We start from the raw sequence: 17,811 nt of genomic DNA, 5'->3' as shown, positions 1-17,811 counted from the left end.
CAGTCTGAGGCGACAAGGTTGCACAACAGCTCTCAAAACCTTCACTTTGCAAACATGATCATAAAAAAAAAAACACAGTCTGCCATTAGAAATCTGTTAAAGAAGGAAAATAATTAGAAGGACTGTGATAATTGTGTCAAGGGGGAGATAGATCAGACGAATTATGGGAAGAACCACAAAATCTTGCCATGGCTTTGTTACTTTGCTGCTTGGTTCATTCCGACATTGATCCACCCTTCCATCTGTCATCCTTTTCCTGTGCTCCTTCTTCAACTCTCCATTTGTATCTCTCTTTCTTTCGTTCTTTCTTCCTTTGTTGGATTCAAGAGTGGAGGAGCCTTCTGGCTTTAACAGAGAAGGGATGAAGATGTTTATTCATCTGGAGGGTATTAGAGCCATGATTAAGGAGGGGAGGGAGTAGTAAGGCTGATGCGACGTCTGCAATGCTCGTTCTTGGGCCGCCTTTGGGATTCTGGCCAACACACACCAGGAAAACAAGAAGTGAAGAAGAATGAAAAAATACTTGTAGTGAAATTCGATTCTCTCGGGAAAGGACAGAAGTTTGAATTTTAGCTGGCTCGCTCTCCCTCTCTCCCTCTCTCTCGCACTCGTTCTCACTCCCTGTCCTCACAGCTAAGCTAATTATTAATGAATGCGGTTTCTGTTGAACCTTGGAGAGGTGTCAGCACTGCAGTCACTGAGGGTTAAGAAATCTTGACATTTAAGACAGGGATGCATGAAAATACATCGTCTTGCTTGAGTTGATGCTTGTTTTTCTTCCCCTCCCGCTTTCCTCTCCACGATGCATGTTTTCTTCTCCCTCTTGGGCTGTCTCCAGTTGTTTTACCACTGACAAGCTGGGCTGGTATTGAGGAGATATCAAATAAAGCCACAGTGTATTAATCGGGGGAACCAAAGGTCATGGGTCAAAAGACAGAGTCAGAGTTCGCTGATAAATGCTAATGCTAAACCTAACACAAGTTCATTTCCAGGTTGTTTGTCCACATGCATGTGATTCTCTTCGTTGTTTGCGGTGAGGGGAAGAAAAAAGAGGGAGAGATGAGGATACAAGTATTTTTATGGGCATTTGGCAAACTAACTGGCCCTTTTAAAATATTTCCAGTGCAACTTAAACTAATAAGTGAGACGATCCTTTCTTGAAGTCTAGCCCAAGTTTTATGGGTCACTCTGAGGTAGTTTGATTAAAAAGAATTAGACCCTATTTTCTGAATTCAGTCAGTGCTGTGTTGGGTTTTAAGTAATGGATAGCGTCTCTGGAAACTTGCAGACCAAACCCTATTTTAATGAAGCAACCATACAGTAACTCAGCATATTTCTCTATGCACAACAATTTTTTTCTGTTCCACGGTGATCACATAAATCACATTTCTGTGAGTAACTAAGAGTGTTTGTGGGGGGAGGGGGAAATAAAAGAGCATCCAAGTAAACTCCCGCACAGTGAGAAAATATAGTAGCGGCACAGTGCTGCAGCATCTCTCAAATTGGCTGACTGGCTGGCTGGCTGGCTAGCTGACTGTCCACTGGGTCCTGCGCCTGGTCTGCCGCAGTGTTGAGGGAACAGCACGCACACACGCAGGCACCCTTGCCTATTGAAGCCCAGCCCAGTCCAGTCCCGCCTGGCCCAGCACTCCCTTAGAGCCAGTGCAGTGAGGCAGGCGGTGAAGGGCCATGCTGGGGGACAGATTGTCATCCTCCTTTCTCCCCCTGGGAGGCTCACTGTGGCTGCTGGTCCAGCCAAGACCTGAGGAACAGCCTCCTTCCTGTTTGTGCTGAAGTCTACCTGAAGTGGTCAACGGTCCTCCTACCTTACCAACACCACCAGCTGCTCAGTTGAAGAGGAAATGATACCGCTGCCACCGTCGCACTCCCACACACAAACTGCTCCAACTACATCGCAAATACAGCGTTGATCAAAGATAGATAGATAGAACACCAACATGAGCCATCAAGCCCACCCACTACTACTCTGAATAATAACCTGCGATGAACCCCAAATTCACCTTTTTGAATAATAGTTTAATTAAATGCCTTGATTTTCCGTTCTCTCGTTAATTTTCCTTTTTCTCATTTGAAAAACGGACTTAATTTTGAAAGGAGGAAAATGAAGCACTCCTGACAATTTAATTCCTCCGCTCCATGTTAGCTTGCCTCATCCTACTATAACACCTTCTTTTCTGGCAGAAAAACACAACAGGGCGCACGCAGGGCCAAATAGCGATACAAGATGACATCCCTGCAAATGCTGTGATTTCACATTTTTACAAGCATCAAACGGCAAATTATTAAATTAAAAACATTTTCATAAATAAGTTCACATCTTCTATTAATATTAAGTGTTTTAAGTCTGTTGCTGGCTTCAGATATTTAATAGTATGCAGAATGATAAATGTGTTATCCAGCAGACAGACAGCCCTGACATGCTTTTAGAGTTCAGTCGCTGTGGTTATGGATTATGGTACGATGTTAGCTTTCACAGGAAATATAATGAGTCAGATCATGCACTAAACATCCTCCCTCTTTTTAAGAAACCTTATCATTGATTATTATTATTCAGCTTGTCCATTTTGGCAGAGACGCATTAGTGCTGCAGTGACACATCTTTGCAATAAGTAATAAAATTCCTCTTTGGCTGTGTCTCACCGTCACAGAGAGAAAAAAGCATAGTAAAGGATGACTGGCCGCCCTACTTTTCTTGCTCTGGCCTTCCATTTGTCTAACTTTCCTGTGTTGCCACTGGGGCGCTGTGATTTCTGGGACAGTGACCAAGTGCTCCTGTCTGAGCTGGGGGACGTGGGTAATGTGGACAAAGTAGTTGACAGTTTGCCGCTTCCCCATGGTTGAGAGACAGAGCCATGAGGGCCAGAATAATGGACACCCAGACCACAGAGTCAGGACAGCGCTTGATGTTCCAGCTCTTTGTGTCAGGCCCTGCGTGAAAAAATCCCCATTGACTGCAATTTTCCCTTCAAGTTTGTGTGTGTCTGTGTGTGTGTGGATATGTGTTGTGTTGCGCATGTACATGATGTTAGGCCAGAGTAACTTGCTGCTACGGCACTGATGAAACCGCGGGAAGTGAATCCTTATTCCATCTAATGTTTTTCTACCTTGTCCAGTAAAAGACAGCATCCTTGTTCGCTGATCCTCCAGCCGTCTCCCACCACCCCTCCTTCTCATCCTGTAGCATAGTGGATTTGATTGATCTGTAGCAAGGGGGGAGAGGGACCTGACATTTCTCAGCGATGTGTAAAAACATATTGTGTTTGCTAAGAAAAAAAAAGAGGAAAAGAGAGAGACAAACCCAGTATACACACAACACTAGTACACACACACACACACATACACAACACAATGTCTGAGGTTGGGGAAAAAGTGGTGAAAAAGCAGCCTCTTTAACTAGCTGTGCTTGTGCTTATTTGCGTGTGTTAATCAGCTGCATGGTGCAAAAAGCCACATCAAGCCACCTGGTACTTTTGTTGACAGCTACTGGGAATTATCAGTGCTTCATTTTGACTGGATTTGATGTCTTAAAACAGGGATGTAGCAGGACTACTGTGAGTAAAGCCCAGCACTGGGCCTCTTCCAATAGCTCTGTGTCCTCTGAGCTCTCTGTCCTGAATCAACTGAGTCATTTGTTCATCTGACTGGAATTAGTCCCCCCGAAAAAAAAAAAAAAAGAAAAGAAAAGAAAAGAAAAAGCTATCCTTGCCCACCTCATCCTGCTTCTCTGTCAGGAAAAAGAGCGCTAATATAGAAATATATATATATATATGTATATTACACCACTTCTTCTATTAGATCTTAAGTGATTGTGTCACAAAGCGGCGTACATGAATACGTGTTGTTCAGACACGCACTGCTATTTGGACATCAGAACAGGGAAAAGTGTTGAGATGACACATGCATCATCTCATGGGAAAGGCTCACTACTTTTCCCAGTAACTGTAAAAAGATCCCCTCTCTGAATATGAAGTGGGGTCACGGTGTTACATCAGACAAGTTGTCAGCTTTTTGTTTATTCAATGAATCCCCAATCCCCAATGTGCCACAAATACACTCACACAAACACATCTCTTATGACAACCACTATGTACAGATCTCTGGTACAACACACAGGAAGATAAGGTTTGGCGACTGAAAGCCTGGCCATGCTTTGCTTCACTAGAATGGCTTTTGAACAAAGTCTAGCTTGTTATAGAAGTGGCAGATGAGTGATGGGGGGGGGGAAACATTTTTTCTGATAAGATAAGGTCCTGGACCTGGATAAGAGTTTGGCTTCCTAAATAGAGGAGATGTACTCTGTTGCTGTCAGACAGTGATAAGGCATCATGAACAGCTTCCAGCGCCTCAGACACGAAGGTCTGGGCACCAGAAGTGAGTTGTTCCCAAATGATGCGGTCCCTGAAAGGTTTAAAGAGGGTGTAACTGCAAAAATTACATTTTCTGAAACACAAAAAAAGGTAGATAATTGCTTTTTTTATTGCTTTTTTTTTTTGTACTTTTCATAATGTGGACTAAAAAAGTGTAGATACAAAAAAAATAAAAAAATAAATTCCCCCCCAAAAAAACCCCTCTAAAAAAATGGTTGGTCAACTGAGGCATGGTTTGTATTTTGAGCCAGCTGGAATAAAATAACCAAGGATATTTTCAGTATTTTAAAAGCTCTGCACAAAATCAGCTTGAATACAGATGTAGCTGTTTTTGCTCAGTTGTTTCATATTGTATGAGACATTTCATAATTATCTTTAAAAAGCGAGACATCTATGTGCATGTGTATGAAAGCAATAAAATGCTTTTGCAAAGCAATATGCAGTTTTTTAGGATATACATGCAAAAGCATTAAATATTATACCAAATGTCAAACCAAGCACCCATGCTTTATCTCAATTACATTTAACAAGAGACTCAGTTACATTTGTGTGCACTCATTCCTGTTACAAATACTTAATGGCCATTAAAATATTTTTATAATCCCATTTTAAAAAAATTTTCCTGCCAGTTGAACTTTAATGTATACCTTTGTTTCCCTTTTTGCAGTCTCTAACGGAAAGGAGCTTTATTAGATTTTAATATCAATAACTTGGATATTTTATTTATTGGGCCACTGCTAAGCACAGCATACAGCCATACATTTGAAGAACAGTTTATGTGAAAATCCGTCTTTGTTGCCTTCTTTTGAGCTCTTACGCTCAAATTATACTGAGACCCAATAGTATTTGTCTACAAAGAAATCAACAGACATTATTCTTTAAACATTTTTGTATCATTTAGCTTTTAAAACATAGACACAGTTTGCCACCATATGTGTTAAAGTCCAAAGGGAAACAATGTCATCATGAAAATTAATGACTTGCTCTCAAAAAATATTTATGCATGCTAATTTTCAAATGCATTAATTGCATAAATAAAAGATTCTTCAGGGGCTTGGAAAGCTATTCTGCTGTGCAGAAAAATGGTAAGCGTACCTGTTCCCAGCATTAGGGATCTTATTTGAACAGGGGTATTTACTTTGGGAAAGGGTGCTATAAATGAACACAGAGGAAGTGCTGCACAAAAGGCAGTTCAGACTGGCTTAGAGGAAACTGAGACCTGCGTGTGAATCGGGAATTCTCAGTGGTTACTTCTGCAGTACCAGGAAAAAAAAAAGAAAACATAATTTGTATAGAACAGAAAACGTCTTTATTAATTTAGCATATTTTGATCAGTGAACTTCACAGGCCAAGTTATATTTTTGTGACTTTTAAGAAGTTCTTAGTTACTTTAGCTTCGACTTTAATGTTTATCTTTCTGGTAAATGTGGCAGTGGCACATTTTGTGCCATTCCCTATAGGGGAACTCCAAATGAGGTTGTTTTGTTCCATATAGGAGACATTAAAAAAAAGGAGGGAGGGGGGTAGGGACAGAACTCCCAGAGAGGGACAGGCCTTAAGATGGAGGTCTTCCTCCCAGGACGTGACAGGCTGTTGGCTGGAGGATGCTCAGGAAGGCCTTGGCAGACCAACAAAGACAGCCCTTCAGCTGCAGGGTGTAGTTTTTCAGGCCCCAGCATCCCCTTTGGCAGCGGCACAGAGAGTGCTGGCGTGCACAGGCCCCCGGCCCGAGAGACAGGGAAGTAAGGCCCGTTCTTTTATTTACTCAGGCTGCTGCTGAGGCCTGGGCATTTCTTGTCTGGGTGAAGAAGGAAAAAAAAACAAGTCTCTCTCTCTTTTTCCTCTTGAGGTCTCCTGAGGAAGATTGCTCTTTCATCTGCAGTTGTTCACACACTTGCTTCGGCCATTGGACTTGTATCTGTGTATTCTATGTGTACATGCTATGTGTGCACATGTATATTCTTGTCAGTGTATGCACACAAGTGTGCTCTTGCTCTGTGTGCGCGTGTGTTTGGTGTGAGGTTGGGTGGGGGTGAGCGGTACACAGTAAAACTACTGCAGTTCTATAGTTTTATCTATCGACTCACCAGAAAAAATAGGTGAAGAAGCACAAAAGGAGAACCTTTGTCTACTGGTTACAGCATGGCTATAACGTATTTGTTGGCCAGTGTGATTATACCCTATGCAGTCCAACGTGAAATCAAATGATGCATTATTACTAACTGTGTTATATTTGCTATCGAGACACAAATTTTAACATAGCTACTTATTCAAAACCCTTCATTGCAACTTCCATATATATGAATCAGATATTACTCTATATATGTCATCACCGTAAGGCCCTAAATAAATAATATACACTGAGCAAACAAACAACGAGAATGGAATGAGATTGTCCTGACAGCTTAGTAATGTCTCAAGGCATCAAGACATCCTCATTTAAGACAGCAGAATTTCATTTAGCCTTGTATACAGAACCATTTATTTGTTTGTTTTATACTATTGTCTCGAAGCCAATACGTTTGACTGTAAGGCATTGGCTGGGGTCATTCTTCTTGCACTGTCTTCTTCTCCTATACCCGGAGAGGCAGTATGAGATAGGGCAGATCCGCCCCCTCTGTGGAGGAGGGCATAGCACTGAGTCACCCATCCTCCCTCAAACCAGAGAGAGAGAGAGAGAGAACATTGAGACATGTATGAAAGATAAAGCAAGTAAATCAGGCAAGGTTTGCTCCTTCAGTGAGATGTGTGTACAGAGTGGGCGCCTTGCCAGGGGTGGGAGGTTTCCGGGAGGGCCACGGTGTGGAGGTGGGCTCTCAATGTGCCGCTTTCAGCAGTTTGGAGGGGCAAGGGAATGGCCTCCGACCCCATCTGTTTCCTGAAGATAGGCCCTGATGGGGGTAAGTGCTCAGAGAGGGCATGATATCCTGACAAAGGGCAGATCTCCCAGCAAAAACAACAGAAAGGGGGAGAGAGAGAGAAAGACTTAGATTTGTCAGCTGAAGGAGAGTACAGAGGTTGGATCCTGGAAAGAGCTCGTGCTTTTCCTCCGTCCCTCTCATAAATCTTTGCAGCTTCCTCTTGTTTTTCCCATTCCAAGTTATGGCCTTTTGACATTTTTTTTTTCTGAAGAGGTTGGGATTATGTTGTTTTATTTAGGTAAGGAAGTTCACATCACTTAGATTTCAGCAGCGGGAAGAAGTGGCCTGTAACCTTTTGAACCTGTGGAAAGTGGTGCTCTGTTTTCCATGCATATAACCGCACAGTGAACCAGTGGATTGGAATGTTGGAGCCATTTGAATAGGAACACATTAAAGTGATTGTAAAAAAAAGTTGGTCATTCTCTGCACCTGCTTGTCCTTGACTGAGACAGTAAGCCACCACTAGCCACCTACCCCCTACCCCTCTTTGCATCAGAACATGGGTGGCACGTTCATCCATCCACGATCACTTGCCTCACAGCTTAACGCAGACTGCACAGACAAATTTGGTAATAATGCATATTCTATAATCTGATATCTATTGACGGATGTTCTGATGGGTCTATGTTTCATGAAAATCATCCGTTTTGCAGCAGAGCGTTCCCAAAGGCTATGCATAGCTGTGGTTTAAATTGCATATTTAATCTTCTCCTTCATCCTTAAAACTGCTTTTGCCTGTTTTTCTCTTGTCTTAAGGTCATTTCAAGGGCTCTTGTTATTCAAAAATATTCAAGTAATTCTTCAGGAATAATAGAAATGTTCTAATTTACCTCATGCAGGGCTTACATCCTAGAGTAGACCCATTGTCTTGTGTTGGCTTTAAATGTCAGAGAGATTGTGTTTTGAGTCACAGTGGGCTAAGCCATTACATGGCCACATACAAGGTTAATTGTAGTAAAAGTATTTCCACTTATTCTCTTCTCTAATTATACTTTAAATTGCATATTTAATGTAACTTTTTAGATAACACCTAAGGAGAGGTATTGTTTCAGCTGAAGAAAAAATGGTCTACATTGCAAAGAATTTGAAAATCATACACCACAACCTTATAATTACTATGACAAATAACGCCACGGTGGCCTACCTTTTCAAGACTAATGACTTGCTAATATAGTGACTAGCTTACAAAACACCTTTCTAACTCACTCACTTTCTCCATTTTTCCTCCTCCATCTTTTTCCCTCTGACCTGCCCTCAATGCCTTCATTTCTACATTTCTTTCTGTCTTCTTCTCCAGACGGCGCTGATCTTGAGGATGACCCATCGTGTTCTTGGCCAGCATCATCTCCCTCTAGTAAGGATCAGACTTCTCCAGGACACTGTGAGGACTATGATTTTGGCGAGGAAGAAGGAGGCCCTGGCCTACCGTACCCATGCCAGTTCTGCGACAAGTCTTTCAGTCGTTTGAGTTTCCTCAAGCGTCACGAGCAGAGCCACGGTGATAAACTGCCTTTCAGCTGTACCTTTTGCAGCCGCCTGTTTAAACACAAGCGGAGCCGAGATCGACACGTGAAGCTACACACGGGTGATAAGAAGTATCACTGCGGAGAGTGTGACTCTGCCTTCTCCCGCAGCGATCACCTCAAAATCCACATGAAAACCCACGCCTCCAACAAACCCCACAAGTGCCCTGTGTGCCGTCGAGGCTTCCTTTCCTCCAGCTCTCTCCACGGCCACATGCAAGTACACGAAAGGGGCAAAGATGGCACGGGCTCCGGTTTCTCTAGGGCTGATGAATGGAAGCTGAAAGAAACCCGCAAATGCAGCCGGTGTGAGGAAGGCTTCGATGTTCCAGAAGAGCTCCAAAGGCATATCGCAGAATGCCACCCTGAGTGCTCCCCATCAGAGGATGGAGGACTGGGTGCCACCCTGCAGTGCATCTACTGCCACGAGCCCTTCAGCGATGAGGGCACCCTGCTGACCCACATTGACCAAGCCCACAGCAGAGATAGGAAGGGCCACACCTGTGCTATCTGCTCAGAGCATTTTCTGTCTGTTGAGGACCTCTATGCTCATATGGACATCCACCAGCTCCCTGAATCTAGTAACCATAGTAACAGCCCTTCCTTGCTGACTGTAGGCTACACCTCTGTGTCTAGCACAACTCCGGACTCCAACCTCTCTGTTGACAGCTCCACAATGGTGGAGACAGCGCCACCTGTGCCCAAGACCAGGGGAAGGAGAAAGAGGGCTGCACAGAACACTTCAGACATGGGAGGACGTTCCTCTAAGCAGCCTAAAGTCTCTTACAGTTGCATCTACTGCAACAAGCAAGTGTTCTCCAGTTTGGCTGTGCTTCAAATTCACCTGCGAACCATGCATCTGGACAAGCCAGAACAGGCTCATACTTGCCAGTTTTGTTTGGAAGTTCTGCCCTCTTTACTAAATCTGAATGAACATCTTAAGCAGGTCCACAATGCAGAAGATCACGCTGCCCTGTTAGCGAGCTTGCCTGATGCCCTCCTTCAGTGTAATTTCTGCCCCGAGGTGTTAAATGACCTAAATGCCCTCCAGGAACACATCCGCTGCTCTCATGGCTTTCCCAGTCCAGTGGCCAAGGAGAGCAATGCCTTTTTCTGCCCCCAGTGCTTCATGGGGTTCTTGACAGAGGCTACCTTGGAGGAGCATGTTCGCCAGACTCACTGTGATGGGGGGAGCCTGCGCTTTGACTCCCCCTTGGCTGTAACTCCCAAGGAGCCAATAGTCGAAGTGTACTCCTGTTCATACTGCACCAACTCCCCCATATTCAACAGTGTTCTAAAGCTTAACAAGCACATCAAGGAGAATCACAAGAACATTCCACTAGCCCTGAACTACATCAACAATGGGAAGAAATCCCTCCGCACTCTCAGCCCCTCTTCGCCAATATCTGTGGAACAAACTGCCGTGCTGAAACAAGGTAGCTCAGCCTCCCGTGCCACCAGTGAGTTCATATGTAACCAGTGTGGTGCCAAGTATACAAGCTTAGACCTTTTCCAGACTCACCTCAAAACGCATCTGGATGGTCTGCAGCCTCAGCTTACCTGTCCGCAGTGCAACAAGGAGTTTCCCAACCAGGAATCTCTGCTAAAGCATGTGACAATTCACTTCACTATTACGTCCACTTATTACATCTGCGAGAGCTGTGACAAGCAGTTCACTTCAGTGGATGACCTGCAGAAGCACCTACTCGACATGCATACTTTTGTGTTCTTTCGTTGCACTCTGTGCCAAGAGGTGTTCGACTCAAAAGTGTCTACTCAGCTCCACCTGGCTGTGAAGCACAGCAACGAGAAGAAAGTGTACCGCTGCACCTCCTGTAACTGGGACTTCAGGCATGAGACTGACTTGCAGCTTCACGTCAAACACAGCCACCTGGAAAACCAAGGCCGTGCCCACCGCTGCATTTTTTGCGGGGAGTCCTTTGGAACGGAAGTGGAGCTGCAGTGCCACATCACCACCCATAGCAAGAAGTATAACTGCCGCTTCTGCAGCAAGGCTTTCCATGCCATTGTTCTTTTGGAGAAACATTTGAGGGAGAAACACTGTGTGTTTGAGGGAAAGTCACAGAACTGTGGCGCCAATGGTTCTACTGTAGTTGGTGGGGAAAGCCAGCCTAAAGAAGATGCTGAGCTACAAAGTCTCCTAACTAACAGCCATGGTTCAGGGGCAGTAGGTGGATCTGTGATGGAGTCCCAGAACAGCCATGATGGAAGTGAGGAAGAGGTGGACACTGCAGAGCCCATGTATGGATGCGACATATGTGGGGCATCTTATACTATGGAGTCACTGCTCACTAACCACCAGTTGAGAGATCACAATATACGCCCTGGTGAGAGTGCCATGATAAAAAGAAAGGCTGAGATGATCAAGGGTAACCACAAGTGCAATGTTTGCTCCCGTACCTTCTTCTCTGAGGCTGGGCTGAGGGAACATATGCAGACCCACCTTGGGCCTGTCAAACACTACATGTGTCCCATCTGCGGGGAGCGCTTCCCCTCATTGCTCACCCTGACAGAGCACAAGGTCACCCATAGCAAGAGTTTGGACACGGGGAGCTGCCGCATTTGTAAGATGCCACTGCATAGTGAGGAGGACTTCCTGGAGCACTGCCAGATGCACCCTGACCTGAGGAACTCCCTTACAGGTTTCCGCTGTGTTGTTTGCATGCAGACGGTCACCTCCACATTGGAGCTCAAGATCCATGGTACTTTCCACATGCAAAAGACAGGCACTATGTCCGCAAACCAACCCATGGGCCGCACCAATGCCATGTCTCAAAACCAGCAGCAACACCACGCCCCAAAATTTTTCAAGTGTGCCTCCTGCCTAAAAGATTTCCGGTCCAAACTAGACCTGGTAAAGCTGGACATCAACGGACTGCCTTATGGACTCTGCGCGTCCTGTGTGGCAGCTGCCGGCTCCAAGAGCTCCAGCCCAACAGTGAATGGAGGGAGGCAACAGCAGCAGCAGGGGGGAGCCACCACTCCAGCAACAACTACAGCCACATGGGTCCAAGGGGAGAGTCTCAGCCCTGGAGATGGAAAAGGCAAAGGTGTTTCTTCATCGTCCTCATCCTCTTCCACGTCGTCCTCGTCTGCAGCCAAGACACGATGTTCCAGCTGCAATGTGAAGTTTGAATCTGAGGCAGAGTTGCAAAACCATGTCCAGACAGTGCATCGGGAACAGTCTGGGGACAGCAACAGCGGACAGCTGAAGACCCCCCAGGTGTCTCCCATGCCAAGAGCCAGTCCATCGCAAACTGAAGAGGTATTGCTAAGTAGCCTCGCACTAAATAAGTAAATGAAAACATGCAGAGAATTTACAATTTACAAATGACACAAATATTTCTACCATATATCTTTTATTCACACTTGACTGTAATCCCTGTTGTCTGATTTACAGAAGAAGACATACCAGTGCATCAAATGTCAGATGGTGTTCTACAGTGAATGGGACATCCAAGTTCATGTGGCCAACCACATGCTGGGTAGGAGATAGCACTTTCTGATTCATTTATTATGGTTTCTGTTATACTCCAGAAACAAGAGTCATTAAATACAGTGCTTGTGTAATATATACAAATATGTTTGTCCAAATTTCCCAAGTGTTTCTAAAATCTAGCGTAAATTTAATCAACATATCTTTTAGGCATGCAATTTAAGTGTTAAAATCTCACCCGCGCAGTGTGCAAATTATTAAGAAAAATTCACCCAATTTCAGTGTTTTCCTACCTTTTTAAAGATGAATCACATACTAAAAATAAATGTGATATGTAATAAAATATTTGACCCTGTCTCATTCAGGCTCACAAGTATCTGGATCACATCACCAAATAGGTGGAATTATTTTTTTATTTGACCATCAACTGCATCCCCAGTGTTGTGCTTTCATAAACCCACAAGCTTCATTTCTCCATGCATGTGAATGGTATAATATGGTCCGTGTGCATGCTTCAAGCTGAATTTCTCCACTTCAAACCACTCTGTAATTAAGGTAGTTTGAAGTAGTGGAAAATAAAATACACAGATTATTCAAATATTGAAATATCAAACAGATTTGATCATTTTGATCATCCCAAAGATTATCAATCAATTTTCTGAAAAAAAAAAAAAAGGTAAAAATTTCTCTAGTTCTTCTATATGTATTTTTGGTTTGTTTGTCTGTTGTACTTTGTCACACAAGTACTGTTTTCAGATGACTGAGATCTGCATACTAGATTTTATACTTTCATGCTCTCTCCTTTTATGACGTCAAATCAACTGAAAAAATGGATATTTGCCATTTCGGTGTTTAATATCAAAAGAAATATTCCAAATTTTGCATTTCATTTCACAAGATTTCTCAGCTAAGAGTGCTGGTGTACGACTAAGCTCCACATTTTCAAAATGTCTCTACTTTTGGTTGTCATTTGTATGCAGGCAGAATAATTTATAGGGAACAGACAATTGGAAAACAGGTTTTCTTGCCTGCAGTAAGTAGGCGTCTGAATTCCGGTCTCACGTTCCTTTATTCATTCATTTATTCAGCTCGTTTGGCGGCTCTTTCATTACACTGCATTATCTGTTGTCTTCAGTGGGAGAGAGACTCATTGATCTGGAACCAAACCGCCTCTCTGTTTGGGACACGCTTCTAGGCGCAGGTGAATTTAAACACGGTGGGCAATTCTATCAGGACCGGTAGGCAATTCTATCAGGGACCCACTGTTTGTGCATAAACAATCAGAAGCATGTGATTTGTGATTTTGATGCTGCGGTGTATTTGCAAAAGAGAGAGATGAGCTGAGAGTGTGTAGGTGTGTATTTTGTATTCATCTTTGCGATCTGCTCACCCACTAGTCTACTGGGGGTGCCTAATACAGTACCATGCCAGCATTAGTCCTTTCTCTCGCAAAGGCAGGCACGGAGCACACTGGGAGGGTAGAAAACAAACCCCCCTACTGGTTATTTTATGTTTTTCAGCCGCACAAGCACACAGTTTCCCCGTAATAGTGGAATTCAGACAGCTTAAGATAACAGGAGGATAGGTGATTGGGTTATTGTCTGATGTCTTACTTCTCTGATATGCCATCGCTTTGTATTCAACATGATCACGGGTTTCATCTGACTTCTCAAAAGGGTTTCTGTTAGATACGTTTGCTTTGTGATCTCTAAAATAAGGAGAAAACAAAACTCATTGTAATGTGAAGTTGTCAAACAAACAAGAGGAAAACAGAGCAGAATGAAGTAAAGTTAAGGAAATGTGTTTAATGGACAAGGCGTGAGGTACGGCATGTGAGCCGTGTTTCAATCGCTGATCTTGTTCTTTTACGTACCTTCTGAAAAATTGCTCTGTTTAATTTGGAGCATGGTTAAATTCAACCCACACTTTAATCACTGAAGAGCCAATTTGGGCCAAAAACAACCCCCCAAAAAATGCACATTTGGAAAAGCTCTAAATATCTTTTCGACAGAAAAAAAAGGGACACTTTCTCCTTTTAATGACCATCTGCACAGGAGAGGGGAAACAGGGGGCTGGGGTCATCTCCGCTCAGCTGTCAGCGTTATTAGCGTAGGTAATGGAGCAGACGCTGGATTCATAGGGGTGTTGTTTTCATCCATGCCCCGCTCCATGGTGTCAGTTCACACTGATAACTCTATATATAGTGATGTGCCGTGACATAACCATAGTGCTAAGTGTATGGAACAACAAAACCTGAGCCCGTCTCACCCAGACGAGTCCACATTAGCTGCCTTTGTAATACAATAGTCTCCCTCAAACCCGGCGCAATGAGCCTCCACCCCTTACCTCCTCCCATCAGGCCGAAGTGGTCGCGGCTGCCTCTTCTGTCCGACTGCCAGCACATTTTGATGCATGGATATTACACTCAGATGATGACGCTCCTGGTTCAGACATAAAGGGCAGCTCTGGTGCTCAGCTACTCAACATTTACTATGATAATGGAGGTAAATGAAAGGGACGGAGGTAGCCGTGGGTGCAGAAGGGTGTGTTGCGGACCAGCCCCAGCCAAGCCTGTGAACGGCCCCACGTGTCTTAAGATGGAAGCTGCAGCCTGCTAGGGCCCAGATGGATCAGTACACATTTGCTGTACAGCTGGTCGCTCTGTTTGGGGACCTGGTGTGATACTCCTATGGAGAAAAAAATGATATCGCCACCATCCAAGGAGCAATTTAATAGCAGGCCAGAAGACAGCTGGCCACTCTTTAGTTTAGAGTTTTTTTGGCATGGCACACTTACAGAATTGAGGGTGTCCGATTTTTCTCCAGAGACACACAGATTTATACAGCTTTCAGCTGTCGCAGTCACTATCAATTCTTTAATTTTCTGTTTTTCTTTGAGATTAGAAGAAAGGCCTCTTCGTGAATAAAAATTTCTCATTTTGAGATGTAATAACTGCATTGCAAAAAAAAAAAAATGTAAATAGTAGTCCCCGTTCATTTTTTTTCTTTTCTTTTTTTTTTTAAGAGGACCTTTGAAGGTCCTTCACTGACACAAAAGCCTGTTTGGTTTTATCAGCATGCCATCATGCCACCCCATTGCTTCACTTTGACCCCAGTGTAAACTATGACATTTGGAGCCTCATGGGGGGCACGTTTGGCCCATTTATCGCACTGTTTCAAATGTCCCTGTGTGGATTTTCAGAGCCCTGACATGTTTTGAAGCATGGGCTCTGTCTTAAAGGGTTCTGAAGGTGAAAGAGGGTTTAGCTTTTTTTGTGATATCTGCTTTCAATCTCATTCTCATCTCACTTCTGTCCTTTCCAAGTAGCTACTGCCAAGGTGGCAGTACTGAGAAGGACAAGTGTAAACAAACAAACCAAACCACATCCCCCCCCCCCAAAAAAGTGTTTTTTGGGGTCACCTCTACAGATTTTTTGGGTTGGTGACAGCACAGAGCTTGAAGCCAAGTCAGGGAGGAGGCTTCTCTCTCAGAGTGGAGCCAGTGGCCTGGTCGGCCCAGGCAAAGGGGGGCACTGGAGGGGTGGAAAGGTTCGGGGGCGGAGAGGGAAAGGCACATTTGCTGTACAGCTGGCCGCTCTGTGTGAAGCAGGCACTGTGGGCCGTTACAGAGCTGGAGAGGAGAGCGAGTGAGAGGCCTTTAGCTCTCCTCTAGTTTCTCCTCCTCCGCTCTGTTCTCTCGTTCTCATTCCCCCTGTCCACTATCTCTCAATTTTCCTCTGTCTCAGTATCTAGCGTTTGCATTTTCATATTAACTGAGCTCCATCCTGGCAAAACACACTGTGTTGGCTGTTATTGGAAGAACCGACAGGAGGCACACTGTAACATTATTTGAAGCTGAAAGCCTTGTTTTGTTTCTTGCTAAGGGCCGCAAATTATCCTTGACACATATCCTCTTGTCTTGGGCCCCTAGAGCAGCTTGGCCAGTGTATGTTGATTATATGGTCTCCATCACTGTCTCTGCCCTGGTGGAAATACATTTACTACCCCATTAAGTGCTTTTTTTCCCTCTTGATACATAAGCAGAATGTGGTATTTTCATTCTTTGTTTCTTTTCCTATAATCCTCTTTGATTAGGTGCGTCTGATGGTGTTCCCTCCGTTTCTAGAGCTCATTCATAGAGCACATACACATGTAATCTGTTAACAAACATGACCAAACACTCCTCATTTGACTCCTAGGGGGCTAAATCAGAGTCAGAACTCAATAAACAGCACAGCAGAGGAACAGGATCAATCTTATGAAATAAATAAGAGAACAGGTTTGGACCAGCCATTGGAAACAAAGGAAACCATGCATGCCTTATGCTGAGCGTGATATCTGCCTGCTTTTATTAATTGGTGATTAATAACGCCTCTCTGTTCGTTAGCATAGTCACCTCCCGTGCAGCCAAGTGTGTTGCTGCTAATATGCAATTATGCGCACCTTACTGCTCGTTACATTATACCTCTCCCTGACTAATGTGGGGTCCATGAGGAGAATAGAAATCAGAGCGAGCTGCATAAAAAAGAGCTATCAATAAGATTTTCGCACCCACTGTGTTACTTACCTGTCTGGATGGAAAACAAGAAAAAGTTGGGCTTTTTTTTTTTCTTTCTTTTTTTTTTCTTTACAAATTCCTCAATGTAACCAGGAGACTGTATTAAAAGTTTAACAGCATTGCAGAGACTGTTTTGCTCTTCCTGGTGTTTTTGTTGTAAAGCAGAGGTAATTGACATCACCATGGGGATGCTCTGTTGCTAGGCCAGACAAGCTCAGTCTGATGTGGTCCTTATCTATTGATTTTCCTGACATTTCCCCACACCTCACAGACTAGGCCAACATGTGAGAAAATATCTGATGCTCTCAGTTCATACAGCCTGTTTGTACAAACTCCGGGCGAACTCTTGCTGCCCCTGACTGCATCGCAATTGGTAGGTTGATGTCACCATGGTGACTTGGGGCAAATTCCTGCCAGTGATTGGCTGAAATCTGCTCAGTTGTTGAGTTAATCGTTGTACGGGACTAATAGTAGTTCAAAAGGAGCATTTAGATTTAAATACCTTGAATTAAAAGACATTCACTGGCATATTTTTCCAATTTTCCCATCCTAGGCTTAGTTAAGGACTTTGGCGACCTGAATAAAGGTAGGCTCTCCCTGTCCTTCTGTTATGTTTTATTGATATACAGGAGAGATGTCTCCTTTAGAGTGTTAATGCCAACCCTTGTTCTGAAGTGAAGCCCATAAATACTGGATGATCAGAATTAACCTCTGCATTACTCCACCTCCCCATGGTCTCTAAGATGTCACCAAGGCCGGAGGTGCATGCACACCCCTGGTCTGCTGGGGTTGCTTAGCAGTCTGACTGGAGGGGGGCTTATGGGAGAAGTGCAAACAGACAGTCCTGCCTTAGTAAAGGTCAGATCTGCAACCTACACCTCTCAAATCCCACTCTGGCCCTGATGGGACCTGGGTTCCAGGCGTGCCTAGAGATGCTTGTGGTAAGGGAGACTTGCAGTGAGAAT

General features: G+C 44.1%; 1 protein-coding gene across 5 annotated transcripts in view; it reads left to right on the top strand.

The window, feature by feature from the left end:
- The window catches only part of LOC102301267 (zinc finger protein 521), an 89,258-nt gene that overhangs the window by 31,604 nt on the left and 39,843 nt on the right, over positions 1 to 17,811 (top strand). For 4 of the 5 annotated variants that reach the window (XM_014332625.2, XM_014332622.2, XM_005912711.2 and 1 more), the window contains exons 4-6: positions 8,607 to 12,118; positions 12,254 to 12,338; positions 12,655 to 12,687. In XM_014332625.2, the coding sequence (XP_014188111.1) occupies positions 8,963 to 12,118; positions 12,254 to 12,338; positions 12,655 to 12,687 (3,274 nt within the window). In that variant the 5' untranslated portion in view covers positions 8,607 to 8,962. The remainder of the gene's footprint in view (positions 1 to 8,606; positions 12,119 to 12,253; positions 12,339 to 12,654; positions 12,688 to 17,811) is intronic. The other variant, XM_005912712.2, reaches the window with a different exon arrangement.

This window comes from Haplochromis burtoni, unplaced genomic scaffold (genome assembly GCF_018398535.1).
Source record: "Haplochromis burtoni strain Fernald_Lab_line unplaced genomic scaffold, NCSU_Asbu1 Contig_3, whole genome shotgun sequence".
Lineage (NCBI taxonomy): Eukaryota > Metazoa > Chordata > Actinopteri > Cichliformes > Cichlidae > Haplochromis > Haplochromis burtoni.
This window is presented reverse-complemented; position numbering and strand designations above follow the sequence as displayed.